The 21,523-nt window shown below is 37.0% G+C and overlaps 1 protein-coding gene across 2 annotated transcripts in view; it reads right to left on the reverse strand.

Moving 5' to 3' along the window:
- Positions 1-315: 315 nt before the first annotated feature.
- Positions 316-21,523, reverse strand: part of SPAG1 (sperm associated antigen 1) — a 29,805-nt gene continuing 8,597 nt past the window's right edge. The window contains exons 7-19 of one of the 2 annotated variants that reach the window (XM_088533608.1): positions 21,167-21,272; positions 18,996-19,126; positions 18,207-18,313; positions 17,202-17,361; positions 14,793-15,218; positions 14,305-14,404; positions 12,387-12,539; positions 7,448-7,623; positions 4,461-4,602; positions 3,548-3,674; positions 2,474-2,638; positions 713-1,087; positions 316-538 (exon numbers count right to left, since the gene is read on the reverse strand). In XM_088533608.1, coding sequence (XP_088389734.1) covers positions 407-538; positions 713-1,087; positions 2,474-2,638; positions 3,548-3,674; positions 4,461-4,602; positions 7,448-7,623; positions 12,387-12,539; positions 14,305-14,404; positions 14,793-15,218; positions 17,202-17,361; positions 18,207-18,313; positions 18,996-19,126; positions 21,167-21,272 — 2,300 coding nt within the window. In that variant the 3' untranslated portion in view covers positions 316-406. Of the gene's footprint in view, positions 539-712; positions 1,088-2,245; positions 2,639-3,547; positions 3,675-4,460; positions 4,603-7,447; positions 7,624-12,386; positions 12,540-14,304; positions 14,405-14,792; positions 15,219-17,201; positions 17,362-18,206; positions 18,314-18,995; positions 19,127-21,166; positions 21,273-21,523 lie in introns of those variants that run through there. The other variant, XM_088533606.1, reaches the window with a different exon arrangement.

The following is a 21,523-nucleotide window of genomic DNA, read 5'->3' on the forward strand; positions in this document are numbered from 1 at the left end:
TATAACAAATTACGACTAGAAGTGCATTATATAATGTACCATCAACCATATTTGCACTTCTTGTGTGTTTCTGTATATATATATATATATAGACATATATATATTTACAAACACACACATACATACACACTATGTATAATACATGTATAATTAATATAGTCTAATTCAAATCAGTATATTAAATAGGAACTCTGTATTGAACACAAAGCTATGCATTGAATTCTAGAGATTAAAAAAATGTATACAGCTACAAGAAAAAAAAGAGCAGCAATTTAAAAGATTTTAAATGTGTACACGCCCCCAAAACAAAATACAATTCCAACAGTCCCACTTCATCCCTGTCAAGTTCATTCATCAATCTTATCAACTCTGTGCATGCATGTAATAAACAAACTTTAAGTTCTTCTTAAAGTTCATAAACTTTTTTAAGGCTCTCCAAATCTTCCAAAGTGTATTGATGATTTTGGTTTTCTGAAAGCAAGTCAAACAGTTGCTGAACTTGTTCTTTTTCGTTTTTGCTAAGAAGAGCCAGCACTATCTGGAAAAAAAAAAAAAAAAACATAGACACATATATATAAAATCAGCACAGGTGACAATTTCACAGAGATTGACATTGGACACAGATTCATAATGTATCTATTTTTTTTTTAAATGTGAAATATCGGACAGAAAATTAGAGGAATTTAGGTAAACATTCAACCTCTATTCTTACCTTAAATCTTTCTGCTTTACTCAGGTAGAAAAGGTGCTGATAAACAAGCTGGGGATTTTTGCCAAGCACATAGCATCCCAATGCCTGGATAAAAATCAAGAAGATGTCTCCTTCAAGTTTGTTACTCAGCAGCACTGGCAGTTTTGAGGGCTCGATCATTGCTAGCAGATCTGCACAGGCCTGTTTATCCTTACTGACATTCACTGCATTTATAATCTGACCAAAGTCATAAGCATTAGTTGGTGCTGAAATAGACAGTTTTTCAGAGGTCTCCACCAGCACTGTAGTTCCAGCAACTTCAGGAACTGCATGATTAGTTCCAGCATCTTCTGATGCAACAACCTCTCCCTCCTGTCCCTTCTCTGCATCAGATACCTTCAAACAGGAAACAGCAACAAACCATTAAAATGGACATACAGATAACCTGAAGCTTTACATACTTCTTCATAAAAGAATGCACTTAAGAAAAGAACTTATACAATGCCCCCCTCCCCATGCTGCCTCTATTTTTAGAGGTTTTTAGTAAGAAGTGCTATTTTCTTCCTTTTAGACATTACTTTTCAGTGCCCAGCACTCCACCCTCTCACAGAATCACAGACTGGTTGAGGTTGGAAGGGACCTCTAGAGATCATCTAGTTTGACCCCCCTGCTCAAGCAGGGACACCTAGAGCACATAATCACAGCTTGATTAAAATGGAATAATAACAATAAATCAGAGTTCCTAACTAAACTTTATGTATATTTTTGGCAATCTGCTTTCATGCAATCCCCCTCTTGCAGCAGATGAGAGGACAGGCTCTCTCTCTAAGGGAGCAGCTCCAATTCTCCTCACAAGTGTAAGTACCCCCTGCCTCAGGCCTGGACAAACCTACCCTGCCAGGAACGTAGCCAGGGGAGGTTCCCAAGCCTCCCTGCCTGCTCTCCAGCTCCCTGTTCACCAGGGCTTAGGGAACACTCCTGCAGCCTTAGGCTGGTTACACAAATCCTGAGAACTCCTGCAACTGCAGAGTGTTCCAGTAAAAGATGTTGCTTCTGTATTACTGATTTTTGATTACTGGTTTTGAAATTTCATTACCAAGTTACAGTAGCTTTTGTAACACTGCCCAGACTGGTAGCTATATGTTTTATTATAAAACAGAAAAGGGAAAATAAATATATTCTTAAAGGATCAAAGTTGATCCAAAACATGTATCTAAAAATAACACATGACTGAGAAAATCCTTTCATCACCTAATTCAGACTGAACTCTACACTGTTAGTATTGTGATCCGATGTGTTACATTCTACCACGTATTCCTTTTGCAAGATCCTGTGGGTGTTTTCCCCACAGCCCTTCTCTGAAAGGCAGGATTCTCCCCTCCCAGCAGTAACTTCTTCACTGCCAGCACAGGAGCGCGGCCCTTTGCCAGCGCAGCCCCAGGGCTGCCCAAATAGCACCGACCAAAAGCAAAACTGCTATGTTGAACTCTGAGAAGCTTTTGAATTCAAGAATGTCCTCAATATTAGTGCCCTCTTAAAGTACTTTTTTCCATTTCTTTTGTGGTTCTGAATGTACCTCAAGGCAGTACAAGCTGTACGACAGAAAGCAATGGAGCCCAAACACATGGTATGCAAGAAACCTCCAGTATGCTCTTAAAATCGCATGAAAACACAATACAGTCAAAAAAGTGTAGAGCAGTAACTGCAAAACAAAATCTTTAATGTTCTCTCTTCAAATGTGTGGCATTTGTAGTGCATGCATTTAAAAACAAACGGATGTACCTCCTGGATGGTTATTTTCTTCCTTTGCCTTTGCTGACTGTCAGCTCCAGCACCGCTTTTAAGGTTATGCAGCTGGGTTATCTGTTGTAACTCCTTTTTAGCTTCAAGAACATTTGGATCTATTAGAAGTACTTTGTTGAGATCATCAACGCAGGCCTGGTAATTCTGTCAGTAGAAGGGAAGATTTTTTTTTATAAACCACTAGAAAAATAAATTAAAACTGCCATACTGTTTGTTTTATAAGTAAAAAACAACAGATATGTCTCATCATTGGCATCAAATCCGCAAAAATAACTACAAAAGAGATAATGAAATTGCATTAAAGGAAAAATGAAACTGAAGATAGCTTCAAATTAGTACTTTGTTTCCTATTAAAGTATGCAGAGTGAAATAATTTATTTTCTCAATGTCACATCCAACTATCAGACACTATTGACCACTGCTGCTTTTCAGCATTAAGCTTACAATGTAACATTCCTTCAGTATTAATACAACGTGACTCTAACTGCACTTTTAATGTTGACTTTGACAATACAACACAGGACTACCAGCTGTAGCAGATCCCTTCTAGTCCCATGTCCTATATTACAGGCCAGCACATAAGCAGGGTTTTTTCCTGATCTTCCCCTAACTACACCTCAGGAAATCTATCTAACTATACCTCAGGAAATCAAAAACATCCTCGTTTACTAAATTAAAATTCCACTTTAGCTGTTATGAATAAGTGTTTGCATATTTATAAACTAATAACACTCCCCAGCTTAGTTTTATCTTTGCCCAATTACATGTATTTAGTTCTTAAAAACTTTCATTAAGACTATTCATCAACTCCAGATCATTCTTATTGCTTTCTCCAATTCTAATAAAATTATCCAATTTTATCAATGCTCTTTTATAAATATATATATACACATCTCTTATATGTCTAGTGCTCTACAAGCATAAAAAATAAACCATTCGTGTTGCATATTTTGCTTGTATTTACCCCTCTGCTGCAACTACCTGATTGCCTTTGAAGAGCACAAGCAAGTTTAGAAGTGCTTAACAATTCCTGCCCTGTTCTGCTTTCCTCACCTGCAGCCCTTTGTGTGCTAGTGCTCTTCTGTAGAAAGCTTTAATATTAGAATCTTCTATGCGAAGAACATGATCACAGTCTTGCTTAGCCTCTTCATATTTAAACAGTTTCAAGTAACAGAGAGCTCTAAGACAGAAAAACAAAACACACTGCAATATAAGTGAATTTTAAAGTACTGTAGTGAGAGCAATATCTGCCTCATAAATGTAAATTTTAATACTTCATGCAATTCTACCAGAGTCGGGTATTTTTAGTTGTACATCAAAATCAGTAAGCATTAATGGTATCACTGGGTGGATTTAGAAAGTACCTATTTCTGCAGTGTAAGTCAAAATTCAAGTATGACTCACCTGCGTGCTTGGAGTTAAGCAGAAACGCACGTATTTCAAAAGCAGAGCCCATGTTAGCACAGTACCAATACCACAGTAATGAAATACTGATTTTATACAGTTGTTCTTGCGGGGGGAAAAGTACTCTGAATTGAATTAGCAATACCACTTTCTGCACCTTATTATTACTTGGAAATGTCCTACTAAAATACTGGCCTGAGCAAATCCTTCTTTGTTGGTGGAAGCTGACAGGATTACAGCAGAAAGAATTATGCTACAGTACTAGGTCAGCCTTTAAAAATAATGCAACTGTGCACTGCTTCCACTTTTGTTTCCTCAAAAATGCACCTTCTCTGAAATGCTATTTTTTCCTATTTGAGATACTGCTATTGCACATTTGCTTTCAATTATACTGTCATTATTGAAAAAAATGCTGCAAAATGCTATGCTAATTATAACTCCGCTGGAAACACTGATCAAGTGGCAAATATCATCTGATAGTCACTGAGGCGATGAAAAATTTATTTGCAGTCATAAAATATAAGAAGTATTGCTATCCCACAAAATGGGGTTGGATCTTTACCTGTTAGTGTAGATACTGCATTCTTTGGTATTTAACTTCATGCACTCACTGTATTTATTTACAGCTTCTTCGTATTTACCCTTCTTCACAAAATCGTTCCCTTCATTTTTTAATGTCTTGAACTTCTCCTCATCTTTTTCACCTGTATTACAAAAGCATCACAATGTTATTTAAGAAGGTCAGTTCATTCAGAGTAGCTCAACAGCCTATGCAGACTGAGAACAAATGCCTGATACCTGGTGCATCTTCCATCAGTCAGGGCAACTCGATTTCTGTTTCAGATCTTGTTGCTGCTCTAAAGAAGGGATGAATTACCATATACACATTTGGCATAACACACACCTGATCCACCAGGGTAACTGTTTCTGTTGCACCAGGTAACTATTTTGCTGAAACACCCAGAATACAACAAGCAGGTCTACACTTCTAACCCCGCTCATTCACCCTTTCTGTGTGGATGACGTCTCTGCTGAGATGCTGATCTTATTTACAATGCTGCAGATCTATCAACAGGATTAAAGTATTCTACATTATCACTTCCATTACAGGAAGGCTGTAATATAAACCAACACTTTTTCTGCAAGTAAATTATTACTATGGTAAACTGGCAAAGGCATGTTTTGAATGATCTGAAAACAACCAACTGTAAATGTATATTCTCTGATTTAATACCGTGTTCTGCCAAAATTGTCTTTCCTTCTAAACTCCACATCACTCTTTGCAACTGGTTCCAAGCTAGATTAGAATTTTTAGCTATGTTTGCAATGGAAAACCAGTCCTGAATGCAGCTTCATGTCTCTGTAGCAAGTAAAAAATAATTAGTAACATAGGTCTAAGTAAATTACAGTGGGGAAAAAAAGGGTGTTTTTTTGTGCTTCTCTAAAGGGTATGACACTCCTTTGAAGCTTTAGGTGGTAAAGAATGTATCTAAAAAGATCATTTTGACAAAAAATTAAAATCCATGAGCTATTTCATGGAAACACAGCACTCTTCTATGCCAGAAAACTGTACTTGAGAACAGTTGAGAAACTTGAGAAAAGGTAATAATCTGAGACCAGAGAAGACTTAAACAGGAAATATATCTGAATTTTAACTCAAGTCGTATGATACAAACAAAACCCAACACATGCAAAAAAGTGTCAGCCAGCCATAGGGCTTCACTAATGACTGTTACTACTGGCATGTTTCCAGCAGCAGCTCTTCCCCTAGGTCTCACAGGTCCTAAAAGGCAACTGCACACTCAGGAGACCAACTTTGGTAAAGTAATATATTTATAAATATAAATTACCTGACTTTGGTAAAGTCAGGTAATATTTATAAAACCCAAACATAGCTCAAGCTATTTAAAATAGTTGAGACATAGGATTTTGTATCAAAATATTATGGAACACACTTGATAGCAAATGTCATTAAGTTCAGAACAGGCTGGATATCACTGCTGTTCTGAGGAACCTTTTACCTTTGTGCTTTTCCCTACCATGATGTTCGAGTCCTCTCTCTTTGTAAAGTTAGTAGAAGGTTATATTTATGCAAGTTTCATCTTATTTAAAAAGTTTAGATTAAACAGTTCAGTTATAAATTGAAATAAATAACAAGTTAAACTTCTCACAGAAAAAGGCAGCATTACAAAAGTCAGCAATATTCAAACCAAACATTTATGTTCATTTATGTTCAACCTGCTAATGCAAAATCCAACTGTCTACTTCATTCCAAAAATAAATGATAAACTCAATTATTGTCCAGTCATTAAGAGTGTTAAATCACTGAAGATATATACATACAACTACTTTAATTAAAATATTTAATTTTTAAAAGTACAGTGGATTCTTTATCAGTTCAGATTAAATTATGCACCTATATCCCCCTCATTTTCCTTTAATGAGGAATGATATTCGGCAGCATTGCTGTATTTCAGTATGTATCACCATTCAGATCTTACATGAGTGACACTACTGCACGTTTGCAGAGCCACAACTTATTCTTGAGGGAAATGTTCAATTCTCACATATGGGCATGTTATTTGCAAGTTGTCCACTGTTTTACATCAGGCACAGATAAATGTAAAGATCATCTTTCAGACAGCATTAAACCATTAAATCTGTAGTGTGCAGGAACGCAGATTGCTGCAGTAATGGAGATTAGACAGATACCCTATCACTGCTGAATGTTTAGCTAGTAACTCAGTTATGCTTTGCTGCCTACCTTGTGTTAACCAGGAGGATCTTATCTTTTTTTGTATTAAACTAAACTCACAGGTGAGCCAATTAACAGTAATGCAAGCCATAGTAAAGGCCTTTGCAGGAAAAAATGTTTAATCTCAATAAAAATACAATGTTAAGGACTCCTTCCCCTGAATTTCCTGAGTGGAAAAATGGAAACTCCAATGAAGGGAAAAATTCAGGAGGAAGTGTGTCTTAAAGGAGCAAAGCATTCAGTGCTTATGTGTAAACTCCCAATGTACCACAGTTAAAAAGCAGCTACTGACTACCCACTGCCAGAGTGGGAATGCAAAGTGAAAAGCATCATAAATGTTCTTCCATAGCCCATCTCACTGGGTCAGCCACCTAAAGGGCTGTACTTGCTATTCTCAAGAACTGAGTAATACTCAGTATAATTAAATGATGGCCACCGATTACACAGATGATTAAAACAGAACAGTAAGCTGTCACAACTACACTCTGAGATCGGGAAAACAACTAATATTTGTGATAGGACTCAGCATGTCGATAAGTATTTCTGCTAACGTTAATAATAGCACAAATTGAATGCTACCAATTACATCATTAAAAATACTTAGCTAACTGTGGCTCTGTGAAGTCTATTAAACCTAAACATGTAAATGACCAAAATCTCACTCAGCTTTTCACAAAGGTTTGTGATAAATATTATCTATAGCAGTTTCTTTGACACCACTAACAGATAATATATTCTGTTTTTCAATGAAAAATCTTTATTTTTGTCTATATGCTTGCATTAGCTCTACATACCATTCATTTGCAGCTGTTCTTCTCTACTGGTGTCTGTGGTGCTTCTCGGCTTAGGCTCTGAAGCAAAGTTGCCTCCATCCCACCTGTGCAGCTGAGCAGAAACTGGAACAGCTGGAATCGGCGGCAGCTTCTCCCTCCAACTAGGACCATCCTGATCTATTAAGGTTTTGGTTATTCTGCAAGAGAAAAGCTCCATCAACATGACTTCTCATATATTTATTTTTTTAATGACACGGATAAATTAAATAATGCAGTGCCCTTTCTCTTACCAAAAATGACTCAATAATTATCCTTAAGACTAATTTAATAGCAGCCACAGCAACCAACAGCATTGCATTTTTTTAATATTCTGTTTTTTTCAGTTTTTAATTAGAAACGAAACCTCTTGCAACATTTTTTAGATAAACAAAGCAGATTACAAAGTAGGTGTCAAGCTGCATTTTACAGAATGCTTCAAATCTTTCGTTATCTGCATTTAAATGACGAGGGGGAAAAAAATTAAACTGCTCAGAGTCTTTCTTAAATCCACAGATTACAGGTCACCTACTCCCATACACAACAGATTAAATCCAAAATCATTATAATGAATGCAAGTTTCTCACTGATATGACATGTTTTGGAGCAAAACCTAAATGAACATAGTGAGTCATATGCAAGTTGTTCAGTTACATTTTCTACCATGTTAAGAAAAAACAACAATCAGAATCAGTGACATAAAAGTCTTCTAATATCAAAGGAACTTAAGCACTAAGCTCAACTGGTGATAAATTTGCAATGTACTTTAACAAAGGAAAACTTTGAACTGAGTTGTAAAATACGTTCTGCAGATATGTTATCTAAAACACCTGAAATCAGCACTTCAGGTGCAGTTCCATTTAGTGCATTTGTGATGTTAAGAATGAGATAAAATGAGGGGAAATCATTCAGTCTAAGTTTTCTTCCTAGGTTTTATTTTCTTTCAATATTTGAATAATGTGTACAGATAAAAGCCCTCAGTATAACACGGCTACAGAGTGAGAGCAATCAGTACCAAATTCTTTTCTCATTGTCTACTTTAGGTCTGACAGAAGAACCAACACAAGAAGTTACAACTGTTCTAATATATTTTGTTGTAAAACAGCCAAAATGTTTTAAAGAATGATATATCTTAAAAAGGCTTTTTGTGGAGCTGTAAAATATTTATATATGAAGCAGTGTGAAATATACCTTTTATCTTAGAATTTAAGATAAGCTCTTTGTACTCAGAATATCTCACTTCATTGCATTACCTAGTTGTTTAATTTCTTTTCTAAATAATGTTTCTCTGCATATTAGCTACACATGCCCTTCCAGGCCTTCCACTACCAGGATTTTATACCTGGTTTAATACCTAGAGTATTTTAAAAGGTGCCACCACCAAAGAGGCTTGTGCAAGTTCTGTTTACTCTAATTTTACTAAAATTTATTGTTTTTTTTAAATGGTAGTCTGAATTGCTAGAATTGTTGCAGCTTTGGAATCTATCACAGAGCCAGTAAAATGCCACTAATTAAAAGCATGCTGGAAAGCATCTTCATGTGATCTACCCCACATGATTAAAAGAAGTATCTGTCAGTTGCCTTACATAGGATGTATCTTTCAACATGTCTGTCAGTCATCTTAGAAAACCAACGAAAGACACAATTCAGCATCTTCTAACCAATATGTTAAACTCTCCAATAACTATTTCATTTTGTTTTAAATATAATTTTTCATAAGAATATGTACATAGAGTCTTACTTATTTCTTTTGGGATCTAAAATGATCAGATACAGGCTTTATACCAAAACTTATAACCCTCTTTTACATTTGAATGAAGACTACTAAACTCAGCTTGGCCTCTGATAGGAAGATTTTTACTAAGCCTGCTAAATTAGGGCAGGTTTTGTAGATAAGCCTTATCAGGATTCATCAAAAGCACCCTCAGATAAAAGTAGGAAAAGGAGCTTTTCTGTCAGCTTTCTTCAGCATCATGATCCAGTTTCCCTCAGGAACATAAAAACAAACAGATAAATCCCCCAATAAAAAACAGGTTGCTTAAAACACATTTTTGGGTTGTCCTTTTGAATTAAAAGTCAGTACACTTAGAACAGACCTAATATTTTCTTAGAATTAATTTTTAAAAGATGCATTATTTCAGCAATAAAAATTAGTATTTTGATCAACTATTTCAGTTTCTTTTACAAATGATATTAAAAATCAATTACATTAAAAGTTCAATTGTGCAGGAGCTCTATGCTCTAGAAACCAAGAATTTGCAAGCAAAAATGAATTACCAGCAGAGGAGGAGAAGGAAGAAGCAGTTGAAATAAGGTGATGGGTTGCCAGGGAGGAAAGAGTAATGAGCAGTGAAGCTAAAAGCATAAGGAAGCCTAGAGAGGAGAAAAGGAAGAATGTTAAGGAAAAAAAAAAGAGGAAGTAAGCTTATCACTAAGCAAGTTCCAAGTCACTATCAGGAGAAATATGAAAAAATAGCAGGAACAAAATAAGGAAGACGATCAGAAAAGTAATAATCATGCACATAGACATCAGAACAGCAGTTATCTTGCCAAACCAAATGCTCTAGCACCAGTGCAGACTCAGGAGATCAGAAACAACTTGTTATATGATCAAAAATAAACTTTCTTAGAGTGTCATGATCTTCTGGTCATCTCTGGCCAAAAACCAAGAATTTAAAGATATGATGGCCTTCTCAAGGAAGCCTAAGGAATTATGTCAGTGCTTGGGGGCTTTTGTTAAATGAAACACACTTGGTTCCATTGGTAAAAGTTGCACAAATGCATGTTCTTACTCAATGACTGCTGCTCGTTCTGCATTCATAAATCTTCATTAATTAAAAAAGTATGGAAGGAAGAGGAAGGAAAATCCTGCCATTCAGGCACTTACGTCCTTACTGTATCTTAATAAGAATACAAATATCATATACGCACAATTTTACAGTACCAATTTTGTAATTATAATTTATATGTAGTACATACTATATAATATATAACATATCATTGTATTACAACATGTTATAAAATTTATTATAAATATACATCCTATACAGAGTATATTAGTATAATAACAGAAACTGCAGCATTATCACTTGGCAGCAAGAATTAGTGCTGAAATTATTAAAAAGGAAGTTAAAAATAACACTAATCTTTACTTCGCTTTTTACACCACTAAGCTTTGTAGCCATCCACTCTATCAAGGTACCACAGTGTTTTCACAACAGCACATATTGGAAGATTTATGCTTGGCATAAATCTTAAACCGCCACAACAAGTACACCAGTATAAAGAGAGAAAAAAAAAAAACCAAAAAACAAAAGAAAAAAAAGGTATGGGAATGAAAATATTAATTTAGATTGCATGAAATGTAAGTTATGAAAGAGAATAAGTTGATGCCTCATTAAATATGACATTTAAAACATGACATTTGAAATATGTCATTTAAAAAAATGACGTAAGAATGTTGCAGCGATGCCTGTAACTGCATTTCTGAGTAACTCCAGTAAAAAACATGGCATATATATTTATGGCATATATGAGAATGACTTTAGCTTTACAAAGAGGTTGCACTAAAATAAAGTACAACTGTATACTGAAGGCTACAGCAGTCATCCATTTAACTGTTATACCCTAGACTGAATCTCAGTCTTCCAGTCTTGAAGCTAGACTAATTAAGGTTAAGTTGTAAGAAGTTGCAACAAGTTAAATGGATGACCCCTGCAACCTTCAACAGTAATGTCTCATCCAGCACTACTGAATAAGAGGAATTTCTGTCCAGATCACTCAAAATTCACCAGAATATTTTTTTTAGCCTTAATACATGAACACAGTCATTAGTATTACATTTAGAGAAACCTATTTGAAGATGCAGTGAAATATTCACCTGCTATTTTGTTCCATCATGCAGTACAGTTTTTTCTAAGTGAGGTTAGCTGGAGAGCTGCACAAGTATAAGGTTAATACTGGAAAGGGACAGAAATATGTTCTGCTCAGCTTGCTTTTATTTGTGAGATAAAAACATCGAGCCCTAAAGGGCAAAACTGTTTTATAAAACTGACATGCACATGAAATTGTGGGAATAATACTAAGAAAATGCTGGAAAAGTGAAACAATAGTAAGGGACAGACTTTTTAAGAGTCCTTATATACCAAAAATGCAAAGTTTATATGCAGTCACTACTATACATGATGTGTGGGATCCCTTAATTCTAGTGTACAGGGACAATGAACAGAGAGGTTGGTGCAGGACTAAGAGCATTCAGGAAATTTTTATCACAAAAGAAGATTGGCTATCCTGGATTAGGATGGGGACCCACACAGAGCAGTTTCACACCTCAGAGTTCCCAGCAGTGGGCACTTAGAGAAGAATGCAATAATACTTCCCTTGGAATATTTCCTGGGTGTTAGCAATAAGGAACACATCCTACCTAAGGTCTCTTTGCAGGTGGAAATGCAGAGACTTTCTGAGCATATTGATCTATATGGTGATTAGAAAACTACAGCCATCCAATGAACCAGGAAATGACAAGCTTTGTTCCACTACTGCCCTCATGTCAAACCCAAAGAAAGCCAAGAGCAAAGACACACATAGAATCATACATGGAAAAAAAAAAAACACAGGAGTTAAGGAGGGTTACAGTAAAACATGTACTTCCACAGCTGTTAAAACATTTAAGACAGTCAAATCTCTTCCTTTTCAAACAGTAGTAAAGGAAAAAACTCCTTATTATGGTCCAATTTGTGACTTCAAGAAATACCTGCAGAGTTAAAGCCCTGAAGCTACAGGAAAGCTACTGAATAACAACGATCAGTCCTCTAGTTGTGGTGATCCTATCTCTTGAGGAAAGAGGAAATAAATCAAGCAAAAGTATATTCTGTTTTTCTATTCAGAATCCTGTCAGAGCAAAAAATGTATAGAGGATAGTTACCTATTAACACTATCATTTGCTGCCTGGATGCTGCTGTCTATCTGCAGAACTGTCTTATAGTCGACGTATGCCTGCCTGTACCGCTCCATAGACTCGTGGGCCATCGCTCGTCGCAGGAGAGGCTTAAGAGAAAACGGCTGAAGTTCCAGGGCTCTGCACAAAACAAAAAGAAAATATGCCATTGAAAAAGAGCAATGTCAATAATAATAATAATGAAATTTCATTATATATATATATACAACTATACATAACATCTGTGATTTTAGATGGGCCTCATGGTAATATAACCCAGGAAAATAGGGACTGAATGGTTTATTACTTACTCAGTATCCCAAAAGAGATGCAGTTGTGAAACTGTTAGTGCTTTCATTACAAACTTTATTCAAATTCATTCATTCCATCTGGAAAATTGCTCTCTCCAAGAAAAGACTGAAGTAAAGACAGCTATTTAAGGGGAAAAGCTCTCTCTATATAAAGTTTCTTGGCTCTGTAGGAATCTCAAATATATGGTGCTTTTGCCTATATGATTTTTCAGGAGGTCTTCTTCCTTATATACAGGGACACATATTCAAAAATGCATTTAATAAAATATTAATAAACTCTTCCATCTATTTTTGGCTTTTAGATCTTTGCCTGTTTTTTGGCTTCAGTTGTTTCCTTTTCTGGTTGTGCTTCAGCGGTCAATAGTGAGCTCAATACCAGATGTGGTGTAATCAGGACTCCTTCCAAACACCACAGGCTTTTCCGGTAACATGAAGCAACCGCCTACCAAGGCATTATTTATTAAACATGACCTTTTACTAATCAGTGATTCTTGCTGAATCAAAGATCAACAAAAAGATCAACACTGCAATACTGAAACTGAGATGAGTCTAGGGGTCTACTCTATGATTTTTTAGCATCATGGAGTAATTGAGATGGGGAGTTTCTAACCCAACCTCTTGCTCAAAGCAGGGTCACCTCTGGGGTCTGTCAGGTTGCTCAGGGCTTTATCCATTTGGGTCTGGAAAAGAAACGAGACTGTGCATGCTCTCAGGGCAACCTGTTACAACACACGGCTGTCCTCATGCAGAGAAGGTTTTTCCTGAAGTCAGAACCTTTCGGTTTACGCCTGTGGTGTCTCGCCCTCCTGGTGAGGAGACCCAGGGCTCGTCTTCGTGACACCCTCCTCACGGCCCCCGCGTGGCTGCAGTTAGGTCCCCCCAGAGCCCTCTCCCTCACAGGCCACACGAGCCCTGTTCCCCCAGCCTCTCCTCACGACACAGACGCTCCCGCCTCAGCCATCTCAGGGACACTCCTCACACAGTGCTGCAGGTGGTGGTTAGGAGTGCTGAACACAGGGAGATAGGAGATTTTTCCTACAAGCAAAAATACTTGACATTCTGCTACTTCAGGTTACAGGCTCTTAACATCCAGAACAAAGTAAACACTCAACCATAGATGAATTCAGGGAAGAACACCTGCTCAAAGAACAAAATCAGTGGAAATGGAAAACCATGTTTCTAGGTCAGCACTCAAATATAATACAGCCACAGAGCAAGCCACATCACAGCACTAAATACAAGAAAATCAGGTTACCATGTTGGAACACTATTCCACTCTCTATATATAAGTACAGAGAATTACTGAAAAAAGCCTCCTTTTATATTAAAAATATTAAGACTTCTACACACTTCTATTGTACACATCACGTCTAACAACCTCTTTCACACAGGAAGACACCAACCAAAAGTTTTTCCTTCCCTGGCTTCCGAGTGAATGTTTATATAACTGACACATACAGATACCTGTCATTTAGACAGGGAGCCAAGCCTTTATTAAAGGTGGTTCTAAGCCAAATTGGAAGAGCAGGATATCAATTATAAAGTCTAATCACCATCAGGAATGTTGTTGCCCTACATGGGAGATTGCAATTTACCTGTTACAATCCTGAATACAGTCACTGCAGTTCCCTTCTTTGAGGTAACACGCTGCTCTGTTTGAGTATAAGATACTTATATCACTTGGACTTTGTTCTGCTAAAAGAATATACAATTACAATCAAAAACCATTACTGAAATCACATTCAAGAATTAAAGACTTGTATACTCTGAGTTGCACTGCAGTGATGCAGTTTGCTGATGATGCAAAGCTGCCAGAAGCTTTTTTTCCATCATGTCACCTAGAATATGGCATTACTTAAACACTTCAGATTTAAATACTGCAAACATCTCTGCCCTGAGAAAGTTAAAAGATCATTCCACTCATTTTCCTATATTTTGCATTATGCGCACTGTTCTCTACTGTCCATCACAAAGAATTTACTGCATTGTAGCTCATGCCAAAAATCAAGGGATATGCCACATTAAGTTCCTTTAAGTAATCTAAGCAACAATCCTAGATTTAAGGATAAAGTATCACACTCACCTAAACCCATGACATATTCAATTGCTGCTGAGTATCTGAGCACAGCTTCTCCAAACTGTCCACTCTTAAATAACTCATTTCCTTCGCTCTTCAGTTTTGCTGCAGTAGGAGGAAGCAAAGGACTCTGCCCATCAGCAGACAGCGACCCTGCTCCATGGGATCCAGAGGTCTTCTCATCTTCACGGCTTTCACTCTTTTGACTACAGTTTAAATAGCCATTAACTTCATCTTCACCGTCTGCTGAATGTTTTTGTGCTTTTTTCTCTGATGTGGCTTTTTTTACTCCACTCTCAGTGTATTCCTTCTGCTTCTGTGTGTCTCTGTCTTCTGACTTAACGCCACCTCCTTTGCTAGGAAACTTTTTCTGTGTGTTCCCCATTTCAGCCTCCTCTGGAGCTGCCGCTGCTCTTACTGGCATACCAATTTCTACAAGGAAGTTAATCAGCAGAGTTAGAGCTTGCATCATCAGAAGAAACTACTGCCACTGCAAAAGAGGGGTGTACTTCCAAGGAGCACAAAATACTTAAGGAATCTTCATTTTATAAGGACTGGCTTGCCTCAGAAAACACCTACAAGAACATAGAAATATTCCTAGTTACCAGCAATGTGTAACTATTGCTGAGAACATGTTATCGTGGCACCTTGCTTCTCCTTGCTGAGCACCTTCTAATCCCCAAGTCTCTAATGTCAGAATGGTATAGAATATACCTTGAAATTAACCCTTTAAATACTGAATAGTACAATACCGATACTTTGATTTTCTGTGAACAAATCAAGACTCTGGCATGCCAAAATTAGAGCAGGCAACTAACAAAATACACATTACACACTTTAAAACCCTCCTCAAATATAACCTAGAGGAGGAGGCACCAGAGCTCATAAACCATTTTTGTACAAGGTTTCACATAAACACAATGACAAAAGGCCTTTTATAAAGTTTAGATCATATATTTTTTGCTAATATGTATTACTAATTTGAAAATGCCTATGATAAGAGTATCAGATATTAACATAAAAAATTTCCTTAGTTACCTGAAGAGATTACCATTCAAGTATTCAACAGAGGATTTCAAAAGAAAACTACATTAAAGAGCCCTGACTCCTGAAATTATCAGTCAGGCAAAAGCACCACTGTAAATAACCAGTTTTGTGGTTTGGTGTTATTAATCAAGATGCTGGCTTTTCATCTTCACTTAATTAGAGGTGCTCTGCTGCCAAGCAAAATTTCTTAAATTCCTTCATATATTAGAGTGGTGACTCCTACTGACTCAAACTAAAATTCTGAAGTTGATAGAAAAAAAAAATCAATGCACTCCAGTTTGTTTCCAAATCACAATAAGTAAATAAATAAATAAATACACAGTATTTACTGAAATCAAAGCATGAGGGACAGAAAAGTGTAAGATGTTTTAAAATCATTAGTGCCACATGCAGCAGAACTGCTAGAGTCTCATTTTATGTGGATCCACTAGATTACGAAGAATTAAGATTTGATTAGATGTGAATTCGGGAATGGCATAAAGGCTGAGTGAGAAGCACAGGTACAGGGGCACAGGCAGGGAGCATTAAGAGCTCAGGCCTCCATCATCTCAGTACAACAGCAGGCACAACTGGTCTCTTAAGCAGCAAAAAGCTCTACTCATATGGTTTGCTTCTATATGAATCAGAAGCTTCAAAATGCAAATCTAATAGCTTAGTCGTCGTTCTCCATGAAAAGCCATGAAACATCAACATGCCTAGTCTGTTTGTTCCTATTACATTCACAGAACATATCAGATTTATTCACTGATTGTACTGACTTTGTTTCCAGATGCAGTTTAAAACTCAGAGTAATCTAGGAAGATGTAAATGCCTCCCAAATCTCAAAATACTTATTTATTTTCCATGATCACATATATCATCATTGACCTTAGCTGCTGATCTTCCCTATGTATAAAATCCTAACCCTTCATCAACTGAATGGGAGTCTTCCTATGCATCTAAAAGGCAGTTAGTCATCTGAATGCTCCCAATGGAAAGCAACCCCAAATTAGCTAATATTTAAGTCTAGGAATGTGGTCCATTCTTTCTTCAGGGGTTTTACCTGAGGAGACTTAGTGTATACATACTGATTTTGAAAAAAATATATGTTTCTTAAAGTCTTGTGCCAACAGTGCATTGTTAAAGCACACACATACAGTCTAGTGTTCACGATACAGGACAATTCAGAGCTTTAAGTGGAAAATTGTGCCTACTGGAGAACCCACAGTGCGTGGACCCACATCAAAGGATAGGTCTGAAATCATAGAGGATACAAGGAAATAAGTGATTTTTAGGAGCATTTTTATGAATTGTGTGAATAAAGCTTATAATATCAAAGGTAATGATTTTTATCAGGTAAAAATTGAATAAAAAATGATATGACATTACTTTTGTCTCCTCTTCTTTCATATTCTTTTGTACTTTCTTCATTTTCTTCATCACTTTCTGAACCCTCTATATCTTGAATTAGTATTCTTTTTCCTTTGCTTTTGGTCTCAGATACAGGATTTAAATCTTCCAGTTTCTTTTCAATCTCAAACAGATTTTTCTGCAATATGTAAACAAATAGCAATAGCAGAAACCTTTTTTAAAAGTATATATAATAAAAATTACAGTTAGAAAGTATATTCTGTTAAATAACCCACATAACATACTGATAAACTGACCAGCAAATAACTCCACAGAAAGAAGTAACGAGCAAGCTGTGAAGAGCTCAAAATGTGCTAGCTATAAGACTCAAACAGAATTCATGTAACTCTAATGTTGAAGCTGCCCAGAGACATGAGAATGTCAAATGCAAGGACTGGGTTCTAAGTCACAAATCATCTTAAGAAAATACAGATTAAATGACACAAAACGATCTTGCCCTGTCTAGCTGAAATTATAGCAGTATAAGTTCCTCATCCTGACTTTGAATTGCAAAGAAAGCATCCTGCTTTCTTAGATGCAAAATGGGTGACCATCCTGTCCTAGGTTCAAAAAGCTTAGAATATATATTTTTTAATTCTTCTTGTGATTTGTGTATCAAATTCCAGGTATACCAGGGTGGATCTTTTTGAAAGAAATTCCCAAACAATGTTCACCAACCTAGTTAAGTACCATGAGTTCACTAGCAGAGTTGTAGGCACCTAAACTACTTTAATAGAGAAAACTACAGTGCATACCAGCCCTGAGGATTAAGTAGTGAAGAGCAGACTTGGTGAATCCCATTCAGGTACCTAATTTCCACCACAGGCACCTATGCTGGCTTGCCAAGTGGATCACCAGCACAGCTAGTGCCACTGTGACACGCCACTGTGTCCTCGGAACTCAGGTTCAAGTTAAACAACTCACTTCATTCTACAACTCCATACAATGCCTTTTTCTAGTCATATGAAACTAATTTATTTTTACCTTAGCTATGGCATTTTCTGGTTCAACATATAATACTTTCCTCAGATCCTCTATAGCTGTCTGGTAATTCTGCAGGTGATTGTGTACAGTGGCACGGCGCATCAGAGCTACAAAGGAAAAAAAAAGTATATTATTTATATATATCTTTGAAGCATAAAGGTAACACCATACTACTTTTTCAATGAAGTATAAGTGTAAAATGATTTTGAAAATCCTGCATAATGAGGTACGGATTACTATTTTCTTGATTTTTTTAATAACAGCAATTTGACGATACCTTGACGATACCTTCATTTGAGGATAGTGGCTGTGAATATCTTATATTTTTCCAATTTCTCCACTCCTCCCATGCAAGTATGGTTAGTTATAGTCAAGCACTTACCTTCAGAAAGGATTAAATCAACACCTTTCACTGTTTTCATGTTGTTTTTAAGGTAATTAATGCTTCATTTTGATATTAGGGAAACAATGCACTGTATAAATACAAGGGGGCTTGTAATCATCATATGAAAAGTAAGAGTTAGTCCCATGCTACTACATTAGAATAGCTGTTGCAGATCAACAGAACTGATTACATAAAATTGCCCTGACCTCCAAATTACTGTCAAAATTAGTCTGAGGAACTAATCTGTTTCCTTCTTTATAATCAGAACTGATACAAAACTCAGGGAGGACAAATGACAGTATGACTACATGACACCTCTTTTTTTTTCTTTTTCTTTTTTTTTTTTTTTTTTTTTTTTTTGCTAGAAATAATTTAATATGTGGGAAGACAGGTTTACACTTTACCTTTTATGTTGCCAGGTTCCATATCTAGCACCTTCTCACAAGCCTGCAAAGCACTGTGCCAGTTCTGAAGTTTGATCTCTGCTTGAGCCTTGTTGTTATATGCAGCCACAGTGGGCAATACTGATATACTCCTGAAAAACAGTATTGACCATGGTAGGCTCACATCTAGAAAAACTGAATGCAGAAACAGTATATAACAAATATTCCTACCGATATTAACGATTGGGGTTAGAGACTCCTTCCTGCAGGAACAGTGGCATTCATTCACCAACAAGATTTACTGTCTTAGGGAGGGCTTGCTGCGCCTTAGATCAGGGATTGAGAGAAGCTGTCATGGGTTACCCAGCCCTTGAGCTATTAATTCTTGCTGCCCACCCATGTAGGCTCTAATGATACTGCCAAATGAAGACTTGGGAGTAGCAAGAATACAGAACTCTGGAGAGCTCTATGGTGAAATGTAGAGACTCAGGCTGGTTTCTCCTTGTGTTGTTTGTAAAATTGAAAGGCTGAGGTAGAAGCGGATGAATCCTGCAGGTCAGTGCCTGGCTGTGGAGCTGATATTGTAAGCAGAGCTTTGGCTTCCATGACAGAATACTTTTTCATGAATGAGGATGGCTGGGATCCATCTGACAAGGTGGGACAGGAGCATCTTTGACAACACACTTGCTAACTTAACAAGCAGGGCTTTAAACTAGGTTCACTGGGTAGGGTAGTTGGAACCTAAGGAGAAGCATGGCACTAAGGAAGTGCGCAGGAGGTGGCATTACTGGAAGAGACTTGCCACTTTCTCTGTGAAAGCAGCATGAGCAGAGGACCATCCTGCTTGTACACAAATCTACAAAGCATGGGGAATAAAAAAACAAAGGAAAAGAAATGTGTGTGCAGTTACCAAGCTATGATCTTGCCAGGATTACAGAGACATGGTGGAATAGCTTGCTTCATTGCAGTGCTGCGATAGGTGCATACAAGCTCCATAAGACGGACAGGCTGGGAGGGTAAGGAGGATGAGTGGAGTTCTAGCCAAGGAGGACGAGCAGAGTTCTAGTCAAAGGGGTGACTGAAGCAGGTGAAAGTTTTTCTTGAACACGACAAACCTGTCAAGAGCTGATGGACAAGCTCAAAAGGACAGACCAATAGCTGACATGACAGAAAGTGGCTGTTTCAGACTGGTGAGGAACAGCAAGCAGGTGAAATTTTCTTCAGACAAATTGGGGAAGGTCTCACAAGTGCAGACCTTGGATATTATGGGAAACCTAAACCACTCCGGTAACTGCTGAAAGGGCAAACTAACAAGGCACAAGAAAGAAATTTGGAGTGTACCAAAGAAAACTTCTTGACCAACAAGTTGACTACGGAGATGCTCTACTGGAGTTGGTACTCATAAACAAGAATTGGCTGCAAATGTGAAAATCAATGGCAGCCTTGGACTGCCAAGAATTACAATTTTGTACTTCAGAAAACAGGACTTTGGCTTGTTCAGGAATCTGCTTGGCAGCATGGCAGGGAGACTGCCCTGAAGGGCAAAGGGGTCCAGGAGAACCGGTCGATCCTCAAGAACAGCATCTTTAAGGTACAAGAATGATCCTTTCCAAGGTGCAGGAGATTGGGCAAGCATAACAAATGGCATTAAAAGGGAACTCTTGCCTGAGCCCAAACACAAAAAGAGAAGCACACAACAGATGACAGTGGCATAGGCTACCCAGGAGGAACACAGAGGCACAGCCTACACATTAGCAGTGGAATTAAGAAAGCAAAAACTGGAGTTGAAATTAGCAGGCAAGTGAGGGACAACAAGGACGTTTTTGTTTGCTTGTTTGTTTGAAGTAAATCAGCAGCGAATAAAGATTAAGGAAACTTTAGACTCACTGCTCAATGGGGCAAGGGACTTAGTGACAAAAGACATGGGAAAGTCTTAGGTGCTCAATCTTTGTCTCACTTTTTATTTGTAATGCTTACTTTTTTTCTAAACAGAATGTTTTATTAAAATAATTTTACTTATTATAACAGAGATAATCTGAGCAATGCATTTTTTCCGTAAAGCTATCACTAATTAATTTAATTTGTCACCATGCTGTTTATCCTTTTAATCAAGTTGCTGTAGGTACTTATTCTTCTGTAATGTTCACATGTAGCAGTCACTAAAATAAAGGCACACAGTAGTATTTACTCACCGACAGTAATATGTCACTGCTTCCATATAATCCCCAACAGCGAAGGCTTCATTGCCCTTCTCCTTTTCACGAGTAGCAATAAATAACTTTTCTTTCTTTGTCATGCCTAGAGAAAAATATCCATACGTAACAGCTAACAACTTGCATAGACGCTATCAAAACATTTTCAGCTAAAATACACTGAATATCATTTTCTGTCTATTATTTTTAAAAATGCGAAGAACACAGCTTACTAAAATGCTAGTTTGTGTTTTATTTTCTATAATAAAAGCCTAAATGATTGTGATAGTCATATAATTTAGCACACAAGATGGAACCTATACATAGGTTGAGAGAGTTTGAGAAATTTAAAATAAA

The sequence above is a fragment of the Tinamus guttatus genome, unplaced genomic scaffold (genome assembly GCF_059628265.1).
Source record: "Tinamus guttatus ecotype Peru unplaced genomic scaffold, ASM5962826v1 Tinamus_guttatus_pri_ptg000510l, whole genome shotgun sequence".
In the NCBI taxonomy this organism is placed as follows: Eukaryota; Metazoa; Chordata; class Aves; order Tinamiformes; family Tinamidae; genus Tinamus; species Tinamus guttatus.